Source organism: Herpailurus yagouaroundi, unplaced genomic scaffold (genome assembly GCF_014898765.1).
Source record: "Herpailurus yagouaroundi ecotype Mexico unplaced genomic scaffold, PumYag 164, whole genome shotgun sequence".
Classification (NCBI taxonomy): Eukaryota; Metazoa; Chordata; class Mammalia; order Carnivora; family Felidae; genus Herpailurus; species Herpailurus yagouaroundi.
In genome coordinates, this window is record NW_024412405.1 from 18,822,543 (window position 1) to 18,845,433 (window position 22,891).

The 22,891-nt window shown below is 35.1% G+C and overlaps 1 protein-coding gene across 1 annotated transcript in view; it reads right to left on the reverse strand.

Annotated features, from left to right (window-relative positions):
* GPC5 (glypican 5) overlaps positions 1-22,891 on the reverse strand; it is a 1,452,106-nt gene that overhangs the window by 734,325 nt on the left and 694,890 nt on the right. The window contains exon 7 of the mRNA XM_040487248.1: positions 19,789-19,945. Coding sequence (XP_040343182.1) covers positions 19,789-19,945 — 157 coding nt within the window. The remainder of the gene's footprint in view (positions 1-19,788; positions 19,946-22,891) is intronic.

A 22,891-nucleotide genomic window follows, 5' to 3' on the forward strand; every position in this document is an offset into this window, starting at 1 on the left:
TGATACCCAAATGGTAAACAGCCCTTCCTCATGACCATAGCCAATCTAAGGCTGATCTGTTCTTTCAAGTTCCTCTTTGGAGAAACCTGTGCAAAGCTATAAATAAGCCATCACAATACTCTCTGTCTTGCTCAGTTCAGCAAATGAGTAAACCTAACTCTGTTTGACAATGAAAGCTTCTCTGGTGGTCTTTATCCGATGGTTTTATCCAAGTAAGAAGAGCTTTCAATGAAATCAATTATTCCTAAGACATTTTCTAAGTAATGGCCATTATTTAAAAATATGCCCTCCCCTGAAACATAGTATTTGAAAGATAAAATGGAATTTGGGAACATCTTATCCAAATCCCATGGTTTTATATGGTAGGAAAATGAGATCCAAGATGTCCTGAAGGCCCCTAGACATTGGTGACACAACTATAATTAGAAACAATGTTATTTTATATATTGCCCAGTGTGCCTCCTCCATAAAGCCTATCACTTTACTGTAAAATTCCATATACTGGTAGTCCTTTCAAAAGTACAATAGAATAAAGTTTGCTTTACATGAAGCATATAAATGAATGCTATTTTTTTTTTTACTTGCTTCTTCAGATATTTAGACCAATAGTTGGAAATGCCCTTCCCAAAGATACTTCTTGTCTTTTTGGTGATTTTCAATTTCTCCCACATAAGCAAAAGGATTTTTCAAAACATTTAAAAATGTGGCGTGGAGTTACTCATGCACAATTTGCTGAGACTATTCTATTATTCTTGTTTGAAGTCCTATTGCCTGGCTCTGATTCTGGCAGTGCAGCATGCTAACTGAAACTATTGTGACCTTGGGCAAAGAACTCCAGTATTTGTGCCAAACAGGAAAACAATAATAGGTATCACAGAGAGTTTTAAGGTGAAATAAGTTAATACATAGAAAATCCCCAAAATAGAGCTGGGCTCTGTAATTGAGTATCACTAAATAAATATTAGCTTTTGTTTTTATGATGTTGGTTAGCTATTAAGAATTATTATTATTAGAATTTTAAAAATCCACTTTCATATTTTATATTTGCATTTTACAAACAACAAATCTGATCTTTTTATAATCAACAGATATTTTTGGAGCAGTTTTACTTTCACAGCAAAATTGAGCAGGGGATATAGAGATTTTACACATGTCCCTTGTCCCCCAAACAATCTCCCCCATTATCAACATCCCCCACCAGAGAGGGACACTTGCTATGTTTGGTGAACCTCCATTGATTGACACATCATTATCACCCCAAGTCCATAGGCTATATTAGTGTTTACTCTTAGTATTACACATTCTATGGTTTTAGACAAATGTATAATGACATGTTTCCATCATTAGACTACGATGCACAGTATTTTCTCTGCCCTAAAATCCCTCTGTGCTCCATCTATTTTTCCCTTCTTCCCCCTAAACCCTGGCTACTATTGGTCTTTTTATTGTCTCTATAATTTTGCTTATTGCTCATGTCACATAGTTGGAATCACACAGTGTGCAGCCTTGTAAGATTGGCTTCTTTCACTTAGTAACATGAATTTAGGGTTCCTCCACGTCTTTGCATTTCTTGATAGCTCATTTCTCTTTAATGCTGAATTATATTCCATTTTCCTGATATACCGCAGTTTATCCATTCCCCCACTGAAGGACATCTTGGCTGCCTCCAAGTTCTGGCTAGTATTAATAAAGCTGTTAAGAACATGTACAGGTTTTTGTGTGGATGCACGTTTCCAATTCTTTTGAGCAACCATGAAGAAGTGTAGTTCCTTGATCACATAGTATCTGGTTAGTTGTGTACGTAAACTTCACCTTTAAAATAGAAAATGTTTACTATTCTTGCCATTGTTCACTGACCTTGAGCATGTTTTGCTGAGCCTACCTATAGGAACATTGTGTGGTGATGACAGGTATCTTCAAAGACACCAACAGCTCCCAAAATACAATAAGCTCTACAAAGCATATGATAGGAGCGTTGATCATCTGCATGTTGAGGAAACAGTCAGTAGAAATATTCAATAGAAAAATTCCATTAATTTGTTTCATAAACATCATAACTTTGCCACTTATACCCATAACTCTTGTTTTTTCTACTCCAATTTTATTCTAGTGTGACTTTATATTCCTATATTTTCCATAAAGACTTCAAAATACTTTTCTTCACTCTTTCACGTATCCATACACTAACTCAACAAAGATTTTCTGAATGTCTTGGCTCATGCGCCATATTTCATTCCAAGGATATAAAAATGAATAAGACATGGGTACCATTTTTAGAAACTCATGGTCCCAGAAGAAATAAAACATAAATAAGTAAACTACAGTGTAATAATATAAACACGCATAATGTTAAGTTAGAAGAGAGTGACCAAGTTCACTTGAAGAGGTGGAGAAATCACCACAAGAAAAAAAAATATTTGATTTTCATTTATGTCATCAACATTTCATTACGGCAGTACCAACTCTCTCCAGATGTATTTTTAACCCTGCAATTACAGAGCTCTTGCCAGAGTGCAAATTGATCAGTGAACTAATTTTTGGTGTAGCATGTTATGGGTAAGTGATTCATGAGTTAGTTTATGCCAATCCCTAGGCTACATCGTATATTACAACATTCTGGGATTCCATGCAGTTTTCTAATGATGCTCAGCTTTTTTGAGTTATCAGGTTTCTGCTCTTGCTTCCTCATCCTGTAGTGATTATCCTCCTGGCTATTTATAAGCCTATTAATAACTGTTTCTCCAGCAGCAGATTATATTTCAATTCCTTTGAGAAAACTTACCATGATCCCTAAGATGGTGTAAGATAGCTTTCCTTTATGTTCCCATAAGATCTGTTTTCCACAAATAAAGTTCTTCATACTGCACTGTAATTTCCTGATTACTGATCTGTCTTCCCCAGAGGCAGAAATTTGCACACTGACTAGTACAGAATAAGTACCAGGTAGGTATTTGTTCAATGAATAAATGAGTGGATAGATGGATTGAGAGGTAAGGGGTTAATATCAAAGAAAAGACTGGTTTTATGGGTTAGGAGTATAAAGAAAAAGCAATTAGTGACTCAAATTTAATTTGGAGTTTAAAATTTGTATTAAATTAATGTTATGCTCTTCCCCTTTGAGCTCAATAATGTAATTTAAATTTCAGGAAAAATAAATAAATAAGATTCCACCAAATGTAGTTGTATCATAAAGGTAACGCTAATAATAATTTCCCTGAGAAATGCTATGATACAAAATCCATATTATTTTGCAAAAATATACCAAGAACTGGAAATAATTATGTATACTATTTAATAAATCAGTGTAGTTATTTATATTTTGAAATTAGAGGAGGCCAACCATAATAGACCAAAAAATACCCCCAAGCAATACAAACTGTGTTAATATATCTTCCAAAATTGAGACATTACACATTAATCTAGAAAATTACACTCTTAAGTTCAGTGCTTTGCAATCCAATTTAACAATTAGCACTCAAATAATTACCTTTGACTTATTAATTTTCACTCAAAATACCATATTAACCTAATGCAAAAATTCCTATGTCAGGTCTCTACTGTGCGAAGATATGAAAGTTATTCATATAATTCACAAATACTGATAGCTGTGGGAGAAAACTAGGCTGATCAAATGCATTCTATATTTAACAGCTATGGGCTTTTAAGTGTGAACATATTTATATTCATTTTGGTTTCCAGTTAATATTCTTGACTAAAATTAATGTCAATATTTTCAAGTCATTAAAAAACCCAAGTTTTAATGTTAATTAAGATGTGTCTCAGAGACACATAGCTTATACTCATACCCATTCATGCAATTCAGAGCACATTCATTAAATGTCGTATGTTTGGAGGCATTGTTGTAAGGACTGTGAGGCAGTTGTTCTCAAGCTTTATTGGGAATAATTATTATTTATTATGCTCGCTAAATATAAATTTCTGGGTTCTACCATGGAAATGTTGATTCAATATTCTGGGGTGGAATTCTACAGTCTGCATTTTAAACAAGCACAGGGATCATTCTGATGGAAATTGCATGCTCCATGATCAAAAAGAGTACTGTGATGTGTGGAAAGATGCCTGTAAAGAGCACCTTTTAATGGGTGCTGCCTAACTTACCCTCAATATCTTACAACCTATTATAGTTAATGTAACTCATATATAAAACTATATTATTGGGTGGGCCACAGGAACTAATAAAAGTTTTGGTGCTGGGTGCAGGAATGGAATCCTACTTCAGAAATATATATCTGGTAAATATACAGGGTGTTGAAGAAGTGTTTGACTGTATCTTAGAGAGTTAATTCAACTATTCCAAACCTCGGAAGCCCTGCAATTAATAATAGTAAAAGAAAGAGACTTAGAATTTGTTTTCAAAAACCAACAAAATTTGGTACCTTGGAACTGCCAGTCCCGTTTGCTAATTATTATGTGTGTATGTATGTTTTAACTGCCCAGCGTCAACCTTTCCCAGCCCTGAACAATGAGTTCTGTGGAAGTTCCTTAGAACTGTCCTCAAAGACAGTTTCACATAGTGGTTTCACTGACACTCAGAGCTTCAAATCAACTCAGAGTGATCAGGCACACTGCCACCTTAAAACAGAGGCTACGGGGTTTCAGGGCTGATTCCCCCAGGGTATTTCTCACCCAGAAGACATCTATTTCCTTTTATTTTCTCCTCAACATGTCCAAGCATGGATTATTTCTTTTCATTTCTTACCTGATTATTTTCCTCTAGAATTTGGGAGGAAATGTAAAACAGGTGTTAGCCAGCACAGTACATTGTGATGGCTTTATCCCTTTGAAAACTACAGGAAGGTCTTTTTTGGATCTCAGATAATAATTATATTATTCTTATTCTAACTTTATACAATGAATACCAGCTGTATCATTCAGGGTCTGGTTCAAAAAACAAACAAGGAATTATGCCATCCAGCTAGATATTTTAGAGATATTACAAGAAATTTATATATATATATGTATATATGTACATATATATAAAAATATAAATATATATGTATATATAAATATATATGTATTATATACGTGTATATATATTTATATAAGTATAAATATAAGTATATAAATATAAATATATATGTACTATATATGTGTATATATATTACAAAAATTTATATATATATTTCTATATCACATATACATATTATATTATATATTTAAAGATTAGTGGAATAGAGAGATGTTGAAGACCATACATAGTAATTACTATAAGGAGTAGCTCCCACTTTTAGGGTTGAGGGAAAGAAAGAGATAGGATATCCAGAACAGAGAAACTTGAAAGAGGAGTTTAAGGGTGCCTGGGTGGCTCTGTGGGTTAAGTGACTAGTTTTTGACTCAGGTCAGGATCTTGTTGTTTGTGGATTTGAGCCAAGCATCGGGCTCTGTGCTGACAGTGTGAAGCCTGCTTGGGATTCCTTCTCTCTCCCTCTCTCTCTCTCTGCTCCTCCCCTATTAGCTCCCTTTCTCTCTCTAAAATAAATAAAAACATTAAACAATTAAAAAAAAAAAAAAGACAGGAGTTTACTTCTCAGAATGGACAATGAGGGTGTAGCCATTCCCGAATCATGTTCAGACCTCTGTGGGTACCACAATGCTCTCAGTGCAATTGAAGGGAGGTGACACAGGTTCCTCCAAGGGCTACAAGACAGCTGCCGCCATAAGTGTTAAATGTGTCTGGAGGCAAGGGAATGATACTGGAAGGGATATAATCCTGACAAGAATTGGAAACAGGAAGGAAGTATTTTACCCCTTCTCCCTTCTTATGATCTCCTTTTAGTATCTCTCACTGGCAGAAAAGCAACAGGACACTGGCTGGCAAGATAATTTGGGAAACATAATATATAGACCTCATGTAATTTGGGAATTTGGTTGAGAGTTTAGAAAATGTAGTTTGCATAATCACAGAACAATTTTTAGAAGGACGTCCTAGAGCTGAGACACAACAGGTAAATAACCAGCATGGCAGCTATAACAATCTTTTTACATTTTTGAGGCCTGTGTCTTAAGAAAGACAGAACAATTGTGCACCACCACTCATTTCACTGGGATATGAGAGACGATGAAAGTGTTTAATTTGGTAAAAAGCAACAGGGTTTCCTCAGAAAAAAATGAAATTGGCTGTCTGAAATGACAAATAACTAAAAGCTATTGTTCACCTATTCATAAGCTCTCCATGCTGAAAGAGCCTCCTTTCTTAGAAGACAGATTCTCTGCCTAATGTGACTTTGTGGTGGCTGGGGGCACCATATCTCAGCAAAGAACCAGACTGTCAGTTTAAAAATATTACATTAACAGCAGGGCAGAGATGGGGAAAATAGACGCAAAGAGACCATTATGGCATTATACAAACAGTGCAGGCAAGAGATGGTGAGGACCTAAGTTAAGAAAGCAGAAATGGGAATAGGAAAGACAGAATGTATTCCAGAGAAATTGAGCACGTAAAGACAATGGGCCTTTCTAAATGTGGGGAGTGAAGGAAGCAGAGGAACCTTGGATAACTCCTGACTTTCTGGCTAGATAGGATCATAAATGGTAGCATGTCTACCAAACACAGAAAATTAAAACACAGATTTAGGAGAAAATTTGACAAGTTTAATTTGGGGCTCATTGATTACACAATCTACATCTTTTTTTTTTTTTTTATTTTTTTTTTTCAACGTTCATTTATTTTTGGGACAGAGAGAGACAGAGCATGAACGGGGAAGGGGCAGAGAGAGAGGGAGACACAGAATCGGAAACAGGCTCCAGGCTCTGAGCCATCAGCCCAGAGCCCGACACGGGGCTCGAACTCACGGACCGCGAGATCGTGACCTGGCTGAAGTCGGACGCTTAACCGACTGCGCCACCCAGGTGCCCCTACACAATCTACATCTAACTGCTGCCTGAACATCACCGGAATTTGGTATATTGTTTGGGCATTGGGCCTTGAATATGTGGATTTTCCTTCAGAGTCCTTCTCAGTTGAGTAAATCATTTCTTATAGAAAACAACCCCAACTACTAACAGAGGCACTATATATTGTCCTAAATTATAGACACCGCTAATTATTTTGCTAAACTCTTGACTCATCCCCCCCCAAAAACAGTGTTTCAGGAAGATCAAATACATCGTGAATACATTCTGATATCTGAAACATTTGTGCTTTTGTAAATGCTGTGTCTGAAATGAATTTATCCCACACCCCACCTGACTATTTTTGATCTATGGACACCAGTACAGATGTAACTTTTAGGATGTTATTCCTGGCTAAATAAGTAAATATAAAATTTATTATTCTCATATTAATGAGTGCCTCATATTGTTTCATTTTTTTTAAATATTTTAATGGTGTAGTTTGTTTATTTACTTACATATCTGTCTCCCTTCTAGACTTTGATCACTTTAAGTGTATAAAGCATCATACATATATTTTAATAACATACACAACTAGAAACAGCAAAGAGATTTCTTACAACTAATATACTGACAAAATATTATCAGTTAGGCATGTAATGAGATACCGCAAATCAACCTAGTAATAAAATGAGAAAAGGGAAGGGAGGCACTTTGCAAAAAGGAATCACAAAATGACCAATAAACAAAAATGTGATGCTCAACTTTAGCAATCAGTGAAATGCACATGGCCATAAAAGATCCCCTCAGTTTATGTAAACTTGAGACAGGTTTCTTCCAGACTCAAAGTTCCTAACCTCCCTCTCCTAGAGCCCTTACTTTAGAAAACTTGCTATTGTAACTCCTGCCTCTGCCCTTTGGAGATGTAAAAGTTCTCCGGCCTCTTAACAGTTTTACAACCCAGGACTGTTTTTGTCAAGGACCTGGGAGCCATCCCTTTGAAATGTAACTTTTTTAAAAGATAGAGCCCATATCCCCTGGTCTCTGTAGGAGTCTAACTTGGACTAGTGCCATTTAGCAAACATTGATAGCCTAATCCCATTGACCAACCACTTCCCTAATCAACTCCAGTACGTTTCATCTAGTTCACCCCAGTGCTTAAAAACTTTCCCACCTTTTGTTTCAGCAGAGTTGAATTCAATCTCTCTCCTTTATTGCAATAGCCTTGACTCCTATTTCAAATGTTTTAAATAGTCTCCCTTTCCTGTTTAATTCTGTCTGGTGCCATTTTTATTTGGCACACCTAAGTATAGTTTTTACATTTATATCTAAAAGTTTGCAAAATTAAAAAGTCTGAGGATATGTAATTTTGGCAAAAAGTAAAAAAAAAAGTTTTTCTTTGGTTCTTGTGTAAACATAAATTGATACAATGGTTTTGAAGATCAATTTTACTACCCCAAGTAACTTATACTCAAATGCATAAAGAGCTTGCTTGTAGCATTGCTTAGACTCATTAAATTTGAAAACAACAGACAATACATTATGGTATATTCGTATCCCTAAGTAAATAAAGTCTATGTCATTAGCAGAAAGACTATTAATGATGTATAGATTTGAGAAACACAGTTGTGAAAAACATACATACGTTTGTATGCATGTATGTTTGTATGTACACATATAGGCAGGCATATACAGTATGTCAAGGTATACAACCAAAGATAAAGAAGGGCATTATCATTTCCTTAAAATTTTAAATGATCTGGGAGATTCAGGCAAGATACCTTTGCAGTACTGTTGCAGCACAGGCTTTGGAAACTTTAGGATCCACACAATAACCAGACAGAACAATCAGATAGTAAAATCAAAATCACATGATATCATTTTACAGCCCAACTCATGAATTATCCTCACGAACCTCAAAATACGAATGCATGAAGACATATTAGCAATAGTCGCTAAACCCAATGCCGTCAGCATGTCTGCCGAAGAAAGCAGTGGGAAGCAACACAGCATGTTATGAGCCTGAAAACCAAAGACTACAAAAAAGCCAACCAGTATTCACTGGAAATCAATCTGCAAACAGCAGAGAATCAGAAGTTTTTCCCACCCTAGCAGGGGGAGAGTGTAAACACCCTGATACAAGGCTTTTGCAGGGCTGGAGCCTCTGACTCGAAACTAATCCACCAAGTCTTTCTTACTATTTGGGGGTCCACAAAGAAGAGAAACTGCTGGAAGTGGAATCAAGCATTAGTGGGACAAGGTCAGTGGAAAGAGAAGATCTGAGTAAATGTAGGAGAGGAGATGGAACCAGAATATCTCAGAAAAGAAGCCACCATACTTTACAACTATGTGAAAACAACAGGACCGGGAAGTTAGTAAATTTAGAAAATCTATCTGAACCAAGCCTCCTTCTAAAAATTGAGAAAATTTAAATTCACATACAAACAAGCATCAGAAAATGATTGAGATCAAATCCTATAACAAGTTATTATAACAATATTATTTTGCTGCTATATTTGCAATGAAAGCGCACCAGAATGACGTGCAGAAATCAGACCAAACATTTAACATATAATTTTCAAAAAAACCTGAAAGACATTTAAAAAAAGAAAAATAAGATACCAAATAATAACATAAACCAGAATTAGAGAAATTCAGAAATGAGGTTAGAGATTTTGAAAAAGAAGAGAAGAAAAAAACATTTAAAAATAAAATCTTGAAGGAGTGTAAGAGCAAAGAAACACCACTAGTAATACCATAAGGGAAGTAGAAAGTGGAAAAAGGTAGATCTCTAAAATTAAAAATAAATTTAACAGATCAAACGTATTGAAGAATGTACTGAAAAGAAGCAAGTACAAGTCAACAAATGTATATAATAGGTGTCATTGAGGAAAAACAAATCAAAACAAGGGAAGAGAACAATTACTTAAAACTATAACTCACTGGGTCACCTGGGTGGCTCAGTCAGTTAAGCATCTGACTTCCGCTCAGGTCATGATCTCATGGTTCGTGGATTCAAGCCCCAAGTCGGGCTTTGTGCTGACAGCTCAAAGCCTGGAGCCTGCTTTGGATTCTGTGTCTCCCTCTCTCTCTCTGCCCCTTCCCTGCTCATGCTCTGTCTCTCTCTGTCTTTCAAAAATGAATAAAAACATTTAAATATTTTAAAAAAGACTATAACTCATTATAATCTGCTAAAAATTTGATATTAATTATTTAAAAGGTATATTATGTTACTGAGAATGTCAACTCAGAACTGCCAACACAAAGCTATAAGCTATATTCTAGTAAAATTACTGCACCTTAAAGAAAACAAGACGTTGGGCACTGAGAGAGTAAAAATATAAAATGTTATTTATAAACAGTAGAAAATTAGACTGTCAATATTTGCCAGCAATGCTTTCTCCCAGAACAGAAATCAGTGCATATTAAAGAGATGCAAGGAAAGAAAATCCCAATATTCTTCTATCCAGCAGAAATGACTTTCATGTAAAAGGGTCACAAACCCTTATCACCAAGTAAGAATTTATGAAATATTGTCTTTATAAGTCCTGTGTAAGAAATGTATTAAAGACATTTTGACAGAACTAGTAGTAAGCATTGCATATATGGTTACTGAAAGAATAAATGAAGTGTGCAGATGTAGTAGGTGAATAAAATTTAATTAGAATATGGATAAAATATTCCAAAATATAACTGACTTTAGTAATCATAATTGGTAGGGTAGTTTTAGTATTATTAATATTAATAATCACATTGATAATGTGATATATCTAAAATAGAGTAAAGCAAATGAGTAAGGAGATTATTTTATCTTTTATCACCTGTGTCTTTAAGAACCATGTCTTATGCCTAGATTGTGGCCATAAGAATACTATTTCTTAAGAAAACAAACCAAGGGTCATGTAAAAATGACTGATTCCATGTGTGTGACAGATAATGAACAAGCTCAGTTTGGAATATTTTCTTAAATTATATGACAATGAAACTAGCAAAAACTTTAAGGATCATGTCAAAAGAACTCAAAGGCCAAATCAGAGAAGGGTCAATTGGCATCATGTGGGACAATCTGGACTTCAATAAGGATAAGAATCACAAACATTCTTAAAGCTACTTTTGTGATGACCTTAATTTGTACAATCTTTTAGGGTGCCTGGGTGGCTCAGTTGGTTAAGTGTCCAACACTTGATTTTGGCTCAGGCCATGATCTCCACGTTTATGGGATTAAGCCCACAGCCTCTGTGTGGACAGTGTGGAGCCTGCTTGGGATTCTCTCTCTATCCCTCTCTCTGCCCCTCCCCTACTCTCTCTTTCTATAAAAATAAAAAAAAAATAAACATTTAAAAACCTGATTTTTTGATGGTGTTAAAAAAAAAGAATTGGTCACCTTCTGAGAAAGGGAGGGTACCAATTCATTATCTTAAAACTAGTTAAATAAAAAGAAATATTCAAGAATCTATCCTGACTTTCCTGAAGATGATAAGTAAAATAGATAACTACATCACTGAAGTTGACTTTTATCCTGAGTGCATCTGTCAAAGAAAATAAGTAATGCTATAGAGAAGGGAAAATGACATATAAGACATTTCAGATGAGTAAGTATATGAGGAATTTCATATACCTATGAAAAAGCACCATTCAATGAATTATCATGGTAACAGAAATTAATATAGAATAAAATACTCTTCCACTTCAATTCTTTGGACAGATACACAAAAGTAGTGACAATGGGGGAAAACGTTTGCAACAATGGGGAGCAATAAATAATAATGAACTCTTATTTATTGCTGTTAACCATATAAATTTGACTCAATCACCCTGTAAAGCAGTTTGACATTTCCTAGTAAAGCTTAACATATGCATGCTCTGCTTTGAGATATTGTCATGATACTTCTAGGTATATACTGCAGAGGCTCTTATACATGTGTATCAAGAGATACGTTCAAGATGGTTTATGGCAACATAATTCACTATATCCAAAAACTGAAATCAACTCCAGTATCCATAAACAAGAGAATAAATAAGTGGGTGTGTGTGCCCATAAATGAGAACACTATTCCTTGGTAAAATAAATGAGTACATCTACAGCCATCATCATGGATGAACTTCAAAAATATAACATTTAAGTGAAAGGAACATACCACATAACAACAAAAATGACATGATTCCACTTACATAGAATGCAAACTCCAGCAATATATGTTTGCAAATGCATAGATTGATGGTGAAAACTCTTAACAAGAGGAAAAGGGAATGATTTATATATAATTTATGATCATAGTAAATTCTTGGAGTGTAATGTGTTCAGGGAGAGGCACACAGAGACATGGAAATATTCTGTTTATTTGACTGGGTAGAGAAGTAGATACAAATTCATTTTGTCATTTTCCTTAAACTGTGCATGTGTATGTGTGTGTAATTATAGATTTTTCTCTATTTCTATACATCTATATTCGTCTCTGTTTCTATCTCTATGTTATTGTTATGACTTCACCTGGTTGTATGGAATATTCCTTTCTTTCTTGCCAGTTCATGGTAGAAGCATTTAGGAAAATCCTTTTACATATCTTACTCAACAACTTTTTCTGGTTCAGTGTGGGGATGGATGGGGCACTCCTGTAATGCTATGTACGGATTAGGTTATTTAACCCTCGCAGAATGTTCTTGGAAAGTACTATCATTATCCCCATCTTAAGGAAATTCAGGCACAGCACAATTATGTGTGCAAGGTAATTAGTAAATTACTTGTGCAAGCTAAACTTCATTTACACGTTTGTTTTTTTAACCAGTTCACTGTATTACTAGTAAAAATAACACTGCACATTCAAACAAAATGACCACATGGAAAAACTTGTAATAGTTCTTTGCCTAACGAATAAAATGCAAACTCTTCACTCTTGAATTTGGAACCCATTATGATATTTTCAAGCCACATTTGAATAATGTTGGTCCTCCCCTCTCTCCTCACAGCTCCCCAATCTCCATTCACCATGCTCGCTCTTCACAAGATACCTTCTTCCTTCCTGTTGTCAATAGCTGAAACTAAGTCATGCACCCACCTTCTCAAATGCCACTTTCTCGTAAACATCGCCATTAATTTGTTTTTTCAGATGGCCCTTTCCCTGTTTCCCCTATGCAGTATTTTCTGATTGCCCCATTTAGATAGTCTCTCTCCCTCCTCTTAGTTCACATGAAAGTTTGATTTATCTCTGTTGGAATTTAACATGAGTCAGGAGCTTGTGCAAACTATTTCTTCAGTGTTCATCACAAACTGGTAGAGATGAAAGTGAGACATTTCTGCTCACATACAAGAGGCACTGTTCCAAAATGGAAGGCTGCTTGAAGCAAGTGTTACCTGAAGGCTTCAGACCCCACGAAAAGATGGAAGTGGATCTCCTTTGGTGTTAGGAAGAAAACCCTTGGCTTAAAACAGTCAAACAGACTGATAACCAAAAATCATATAGGGTAAGCCACACTCCCAGTCTAATTGTTATAGTCCCTAACGCCTTCGTGTATATGATGTTCTTTTGGTATGCTAACATATACATGTAGATGGTGTTTTAAGAGTTCATACTACTTTAATAAAGCTTTAGATATACTAATAAATAAGGGATATAATAAACAAGGGTACACATGTTTGTTCCTCATGGAAGAAATGGTTCTTAGACCAGCAGCAAGAGCATCATATAGAAGCATACAAGCAATGCCCCCCTTAGACCTCCTGTATCAGACTCAGCTTTTTAACAAGGACCCCAAGTGTTTTGTATACACAAGCAACTTTGACAAGCTCTGGGCCCAGATCACATGCTCTGTTGTTTATATTAATTATTTATAGTTAGATGAGCACTTAATTGGTCAAAATCCTATATGAAATACTATTTGTACTCAGAGATATGGAAGTCATTAAGGAGCTGAAAGTATACCTGACTTGTTTCTACATGATCCACTTTATCAATTCCTCCTGAGAGACAATTTCAATAACCATTCTGTTTATTTGCAACCAAAGGCTATAAAAATAGACCTGGGTAGAAATATGATTTGTTTCTGGTTTCACTGACAGTCACATGACTCCAGGCAAGCCATGATAAAATGTATCTGATAATAGTTTCTTTAAAATTTCAGTTTTTACTTCCTCTATTGGTCACACAGTCATACTGAGCATTGTGCTAGTTCAGAGAGACCATAGCTTCTTCATTTTACGTCCTCTGGCATGGTACAGATTTAGTCACGAGATCTGCAGAATACCTGCTTGATCTGGGATGCATGCTAGGAGGTTTCGTAAGCTTTAATTAATAAGTCTTCCCTCTTCACCTGAGTGATTGAACATCAGTTCTGTGTCTAAGCCAAAGCAACGAAAATCATTCCATAGGCATTCAAGGACAAACCCTCTTATTCCAATTCTATTATTTAAATCCACGAATGTGATATATAATGTTTCAAGAGAATGAATGATGATTTTAGATGTTTCATTAGGTATCCAGATACCACTACACAATCTTGCTAATAAAATAGCAAGCAGCCAGGATGAGTCTCAATTATTTAGACACCGAAATGGAAGTGTATAATCAGAATAATATTCATAGTTATCACATCTTAATTAAAATATATTTATCTTAGAGATGTACTTCATTTCTCTTTAGTATAATATTCACCAGTAGTGTAAAGACTGTAGTAGATGACAGTTTCAAACTGTTTATATTTTTCAACATTGAACAGAATCAGGAAGTGTTTCTTTGTGAAAATCTTTTTGGCTTTATCATGATCCTTCAGTATTAGGCATTATAAAATGTACATTAAAGTATATATAGTCATTATTCAAGATTACTTTCTCTGTCTCACAAAGATTTGAATCTAAGTAACCTTATACAAGATGATTTATTTTTAGCATCACTGAATAAACACATAGCTAGTTATTTTTAGTAAACTTTCTTATATTGAGGATAACTTATTAAAGGGCCATTTATCAACACTTTGCAAAGTAAACTAAATACATTTTGTTTTAATTGAATTTGGTGAAACTTTAATTTAGAAAGAATACACATACTTTTAATATGCTTATTTGGAACTATTATTTTTCAAGGAAACTATGATTAATATAAACAAATGCATACTTGTATTATCTGTTTGACATAATTTATATTGGAAAAAATGATCAATAGATAATATAAAATGATTTCTACAAAATGAATAATTACATAGTTTTAGTAATTCTGGAAAGAAAAATAAAGACTGCATTTTTTAAAGAAAATTCCACTTGTAATTTTTTTGAGTTCTCCTTGACCTCTATGCCTGAGATTCTGAAATAAAGGTGATTTGTGGCAAAAACAAGTTTGAGGAAGCCAAGAATTTTCACTCACTCTACAATCGTGCATCACTAAATAAATCAGCAACTTCTATTCTTCAGTGGTTAACAAAGTATTATTTATTATCTTCATTTTACTATGCACATGGAATATACTATTCTTTTCCAAGGTCATTGTTAGTACCATGCTGTAGATGCATTTGTCAGATGCTGCTCTAAGGTTAGTTACTAAGTGACAAGTCCAAACCCAATATAAACAGCAGTTCTATTTATTTTAGGCTATTGAAAGTGAACCAAAGTTTCTTTCCATATCTAGTAGCTTTATATTTTGATGTATTTCCCTTCTACTTCCAAATTAATCTCCATTAAGTTGAACACCTTTGGTATTCATAAACTTACCTCCTGAGATAAAACACAGGGGAATGCTTCATAAACTAGACGGTGCTATCAGGGGCCGGGTACTGTATCACCACTGTTCTTACGACGCAGTAAGCAGTTTGCGGAACAGGGAATCATTGAGAACAGAGATGATGAAAGGTTGGAGAACTGAGTCCTGCATTCTAGAAATATTTAGAATTTGGGATGATGATGAAAACCCAAACAAAGAGAAGAAGAAGAGCAGCTAATGAAATAAGAACCTAAAGGCTAACAGTCCTTTTGAAGAAAGACTTTGGGTGGCTGAATAGGAAGCCGAGGGACCAGATTGCTGCACTGGTACTCTGAATGCACCAGTCTTTATGAACCCATACGATGATCCTTCTGCAGAGACATGTTGAGGAAAAAGAGACATTACCACTAGGAAAAAAGTCATCTGAACACACACCAAACGATCTTTGTTGCCATTTACAGTTGCTTAGGTAAAATAAAATTATTTCTAAAAACTGCTAAACACACTGTATAACATTGTATGAACAATGATGAATATGACAATAGAAATTATCACAATTTGAAAACTGAAAATCACCCTACTATTCTTGAATGTATTATAGCTGAAACAAACTGGGGTCAAATTCAATGCATCTGAGTTATCACTGTGAACCACCTTATCAAAATGAATCTGGTTCTAGGTTACACAGTCTGTGTTTTTCTTTAAAATTGAAATTTAAATTACAATATCACATATGAATTGCAAGCAATGCTACTACAGATTCCAAAACGATACATGGAATAGTTTTGCTGCAGCTCGTATTTTAGTGCCATTCTGGTTTGTTTTTCAACATTTGAAACTATCAGAATTTCGGGTATTAGAAGAATAGTCAAGTAGCTGAAAAAGTATTGATGATTGTGTCAATATGTTTGCTCTGCATGGCTAAAAGAACAGAACTTGTTTTTTCCCACTGGTGTTTAGAACCTGCATCAATCAGCTACTTTGAAAGGGTGCCAAGTGTCAAGTGAGGCAAAATGAAGGTTCAAAGCCATTTTGACCCTACACTTCCAGGTTACTAGTGAAATAACCACACCTATACAAATGAGCCAGATTCAATACCTAAAAAAAAGCACAGAGTAAGTTCCCATAAGATTGGAATTTTTAAATCATTTTACTGAAATAGGAAAATATTTTCAGTTTCCTAAGAGTAAACACTGCAGAGTACAGATGGCTGCTTTTTATAAGAAACATATCAGTTATCATTTCATAATAGCCACCAGGTAGTTTTGAAAGCTAAAAAGTTGTTAAATTATTTGATACCATTGGTGATGAAAACAAAATGATACCTAAAAGGTATATAAATATTTTGATGGTAAAACTTTGCCCGTTAAAGTGTGTAGAACCCTCTCTTGTTTGAAATAAACATGAACAAGAACAGATGGAAGATCAGGTTAAGGAGTAATTAGTAAAATATTCACCAGCTTTGAAAATTGTCATAAATGAAGCAAAATCAAATTTGCAGAACACAATAGTAGTGTTATTCCATGTAATCCTACATGGCTATAATTACATAAATACATTTTGGTATAACTCTTTCTAATCAGACATTTTTGAGGTGACAAATGAACTGTATTGTAGTAAGGTTGTATTTTATAAAGAATACACATCCGTGTAAAGAAGAGACAATGGTGCATTTCAGGTTCTTTATTCAAATTCAAACCTGGCAAACTTTCTAGAGCACTTGAGTTTTAAGTCATTATAGCCATCTAAAACTAGGTCTCAACTTGCTTTAGCAATATATCAAATGAGACAAACACAAGGAAAATATGATCGTGCTGTATAAAAATAGAAATGTGACCTATGCATTGCTACTTTCCCTGCCCCTATTTATTTCAGCATACTATCCACAGTGGTTTCCTAACCACTTATTAAAAATTGAAAGGCAACAGCTATAAACTCTGAGAAACATGATAGGCAATCCACTTATAGCAGATGTGGATTTTAAAAAAATGTTAGCCTAGAGTTGCTGAAAACCATCTAAATCTTAAATCTCTCCAATTCTGATGGATAGTTGCTTGCACCATACGTGTTCATATCAGTAATAATTGAAAACAAGGTTTTGAGGTAAAAATTCATTCTTGCCACCTTGACAAGTATGGTTTGTGAGAAAATTATTAGTGGTTGAATATCCTCCACTATCTCTACTTCTCTTGTGAAATAAACAAACAAAAAAAAAAGAGACAGAGAGAGTAATCTATTAATACATAATGAGTTCTTGAGCTTATAAATAACTCCCAGAGTGAAAAAATTCCGATAAAAATGCTAATTCGACACACACACACACACACACATACATGCATATAATTTATAGATGAAGTTTCAACTTCAACTATTCTTTATAATAATATTTATGCCTTAAAGCCCTACTAATAGTCAAATTGCAATAAAATTATGGTACATGGAAATACTGAAGATAAAATGAAAATGAAAGACTAACTAATATTATCCTAATAGATAAGTATGATAATTCCAAAATACAATGGAGGACATTTTAACTCTTAGAAAAATAATTTTTTTTCTAATGAAAACCCTTTCATTTTCATTTTCTACTTCCTCCTTTTCTTGTTGTTTTGGCCTAACCAACAAAATATAGAGTAAAACAGAAGAATCAGCCTGATAAACTATATTAATACCAATAACAAAAACATGTATCCTAACCTGCCCCTACAAGAGTAGAAGATATTTAATTTTCACAAAGAAATTGCCTTAATATATCAAGACATTTTGTGGCCATTGGTTCAACTGCTGCTCCAATGTACTAAATCCCATCTATTTACTTTCTTTTTTCTTCATTTCTTTATGTTTATTTATTTTTGAAAGAGAGAGAGAGCAAGAGCAAGCGTGAGCGGGGTAGAGGCAGAGACAGAGAGGGAGACACAGAATCCGAAGCAGGCTCCAGGCTCTGAGCTATCAGCACACAGCCCGAGGTGGGGCTCGAACTCATGAGTCATGAGATCATGACCTGAACTGAAGTTAGTCGCTTAACCAACTGAGTCACCCAGGCAACCCCCCCGCCCCGCGCCATCTATTTACTTTCTATATTAAATTCATTTCTATTTCTAACAGGAAAACATGTTTCTTCATATTAATTTTCCTTTGTATTTTGCACCTCTTTGGCTTCCATTTTTTTAACCAATATATCTGCCTTATAAAACAAGAGCCTAGAAAGAATGCAGTATTGATGCTTGAAGCATGTGTAGTGTTCTAAATTTATTACAAGAAGTGAAAAGCAAATGAATTCTTCTCCCACCAAAGTCATGAAAGGACATGTCTAACAGTTCCAAAGCAGCCCTTTGTGATTTAGAGAGAAACTATCAGACTAGCCTCCAGATAGGGCTGCACAGGTCCAGAAAATTACTTTATAAAGTAGTCACCTTTGGTATGACCTGAGATAAATAAAGAGCTGGAAGGTAGCTGCCCTGGGTACATTAACTTTCATCCTTCTTTCTCAGTTGATAACTTTGGTTGTCTTGCCCACCTGAACATCTGCATATACCTAACAAGAAAGAGCCAATATGCCTCATCTTTGAAAGTGAAGAAAAGAAAACAAAGTTCATCTGGTGATTTGTTGTGGCTGTTGTCATTTGCAAGCTCCATCTTTTGCCATGGTGATCAGTCCAGCCATACCGGAAACGGTTTTCAAACTCAAACAACCGCAACAAGGCGAATGACCGGTGAGAGTTTTTTTGGGAGAACAAATTCCTAAGAGTTAAATCTGAGCAGTTTCCACTATCACTAACCATATATTTAACCAATTTCTTTGCAATTCGACTCTGATGCAAACCTGGTAAAGTATCTTTTATGTAATGGCACAATACAATGAAGTTGCAGAATTTGATTATTTAGTAGAGTTTACCCATCCTGGTTTGACATTATTTACCAATATGCATTTAATAGGCACCCTAATAGTCATTTCATGCCCTGAGGACCATCTGCCTTTAAAGCCTTTAATTCTCAGAACTGGTCATTCACTAGTCTTTCTCAGAAAAAATAAAAATGCCATTTCCATTCAAAGCCATGAGTTAAAGATAACAAAACCCCCAAGAATACATGTCCTGAATAACTTAAAAATGGGGTCATTTTCATTTCCAATTCCTTTTGCATGCTTCTGAATTCACTATCATTATTACTTTACATTCACAATAATAATTATCTTCAATTATATCTCAAAATTAATTCTTTAGAAGTGGTTTTAGAATCATGTACTTACAGTCCGTGATTTTCAGCGTCCTCTTGACTTCTCCACTTCCCGATCCCCCACAACCGTCTTCATCATCACACTCCCCGCTGACCTGTTCAGCCATGCCACCGCCACTGCCCATCTGCAGTTCCCACTTGTTGGGCTTGGGTGACCTACCCTGCAACAACTAAATATGGATACAAAAACACTTACTAATGGAAGACTCAAGTCATCTAAGGAAGTGATTCAGAAACGTGTCTAAATTAGAATGATTTTCTTATGGGGCTCTACTATTTTGGTGAGAATACTTTACCAAATTGAGTCTGTAAGAAAAATTAAAACTACTGAAATAATAATAAATAATGGGCAAGGTGTTACAGCTACAAAGATCTACAATCTGCATATCGGCTCAATAATCAAGCTTTGCTTGAGGCTTTGGAAAGCCAATAAACCAGGCTTTCTTGCTCATGGATAGTTTGGCTGGAGAATCTTTTGTCTCTGAATTAACACGTTTAAGCTTGGTCAATCAAACTCCATCAATCAAACTCCAGGACGACACAACTCCCTTTGCAGTATATTGGTTGATACTACTGTGCTGTGCTGTAAGCCAACAATCCAAAATTTCTCAAAACATAGAGTAATATTCTTCAAGAAAAGATTCTGTTAAAAGAATGTCGAATTTTGCACATATATGTGTATATAGCTTTAAACTTTCTTGGATCAGATGCATAGTCCAATGCATATGGCACAGAACTGAACCTGGGAACAAAAGACTTAGATCCCACTTCCATTTCTACAAATTACTTAGGAAATTTAACCAACTTCTTGGTTCTTGGTTCTCAAGTATTTTATTTACTAATATGAGCAAAATGGATGGAATAGCCATTTCCCCCTACAGCATGGGAGTGCTGGTAATATTTTTGAATAATATTGGTAATGCCTGAACTCCTTTTCAAGAAGATGATATCATGAATAATAGAATATTTCACTTAAAGCTAAGATGAGAGAAATGATTGAGTATGTGGCACACACCCCTGTAAGGCAGTATAGAACATATGACCAAGCATGAGCACAAGAGGGTACTGCTATATTATGAACAAAATGTACCACTGCTGAACACTTAATGGGCATTTAAATTTTTAGGGTGCTTCGTGAAAGTATCAGGGTTGTTACTTCTAGGAGATTTTCTAGATAATAGTATCGACTGGCAGACAATAATTAAACATGCAGCCCAGCGACAATATTTCATATTGGAAAACAAAGGGTAAAATATCCGCAGTACAACTAAGATGAATATGTTTAGCATTTAAGGAACACTTACATCAAAGAAGCTGGACTTTTTTATAAGCTTTCAAAATTAAAAATAAAATGAGGTCACAAGTTGTGAAATATTACAATTCTTTAAAATTAATTTTTCCCTAACAAGAACGAAACGGTAAAACAATTTGACAATAATTAAAAAATTCTGGTCAGAATTAATTTCTACTTATTAGCATTTCCTAAATGTGTTAATAGGCGTTAAATTCAAAAAGATGTCTCCCCTGATTCTCTTGCATATTCCTCCAAACAAGAGGTTAATATTCCATAAGACATTCCCTTACTGAGAAGATCATACCTCGGGAAACAAGCCATCATATCTTACTTTTTCTCCACGTTTCAGTTTCTCATCCTCTTCACAATCCCTCTCACTGTTTCCAAGTCCCTGAATATGAGACATAATCACTGCTTCCTAAGACAAACTCATCAAAAAATATCCACAATTCTATCTGACCCACACTTCCAGGTTCCCAATAATCCTATCTCCCTCTGATGGGGTCAATATCTCTGCATCCTCTGCATGAAAGTTCCATCTTACTATGTTCATTTTCTTCCTTCTCAATCATCACACATCCACAAATGTTCATTTTCGTTCTCACAACTATGATAAAATTTATCTTGCCAAAATCCCCTCTACATTTCTAATCAACAAAAACAAGATTTTCACAGTAAGATCCTTATTCAAACCCCACATCTTTTGGATTAAACTATTCCAATTTCTTCTTAGTTTGATCGTCTCTCTCCTCACACTTCCAGGAAAATAAAGATAAATGTTTCAGTTAATAGCAGAAATCTCTGTTCTTCCTTTGAAGTCTCTTTCTGGGAATCCATCCCGACAGATTGTGCTCTCACCTGTATACAAATTACACACAAGTCCTTATCTGCAGCTCTTGCCACAATACTTCATCTCTAAGCAGTGATTGGATATAAAAATGTACTCTACTGCTTTGTATCTTAAAATAAAACTTCCATCTCCACTATTCATGTATCATTACAACTTCTCTTCCCAACCCCTGATTGCAGGGGACATCAGTCTCTCCATCTACTACCACCAAATTATTTTCCCCAAATCAGTACTTTCACCATGTCATTTCTCTCTGCCTTACTGCTCTTTGTGACCCTTAACTGTCAAAAACTGCTAGTTCCCAACATGTGTCTAGAGGAGAAATATCACTAGAGATAGACAAATCACAGAAAGAGATCCTGTGGCAAAATGGTTGTGAAATTCCTATGATGGCCCCTTCTTGATACCCATGAACTAAAGGCTCATGAGAAACCTCACAGTAAGCAATCTTGTTTAACAGTTGAGACTCACTTCCTATTTTCCAAATTTACATAAGCAAATTACCCCTCCCCCTCACTCAACACCCACTGACATACATTTGGAAATGGGGCCTACAAAATACTGTTCAAATACAGTTAAAAACTTTGTTGTTGTTAATTACGTCTAAGCACAATCCTCCAGCACCCAAATTCTGCCTCGGAGCAATCAGTTTGTTTGTCACACTGAAATTGTGTGAATTTATATGTCTATAATTTTGTTTGTGCTTGTTTCATATTTTTCTCACTTCCAACTCTTGTTTTTCCTCCACACAGAATACCCCCATTCATCTTTCACAATTCATCATATCCTAAATCTCAAGTTCAACCTCAAATACCTCTTTTCCTACTCCATACATATTTCTTGGATCTTTTCAATCTATGTGAACCATTCACAGGCACTTAATTAACTTTCTTAAGCATATGCCGTGTCTTTCTGACTAATGCTAAGTTTCTCAAGGATGAGACCATGATATTCTCATTTTTATGCTCCCAA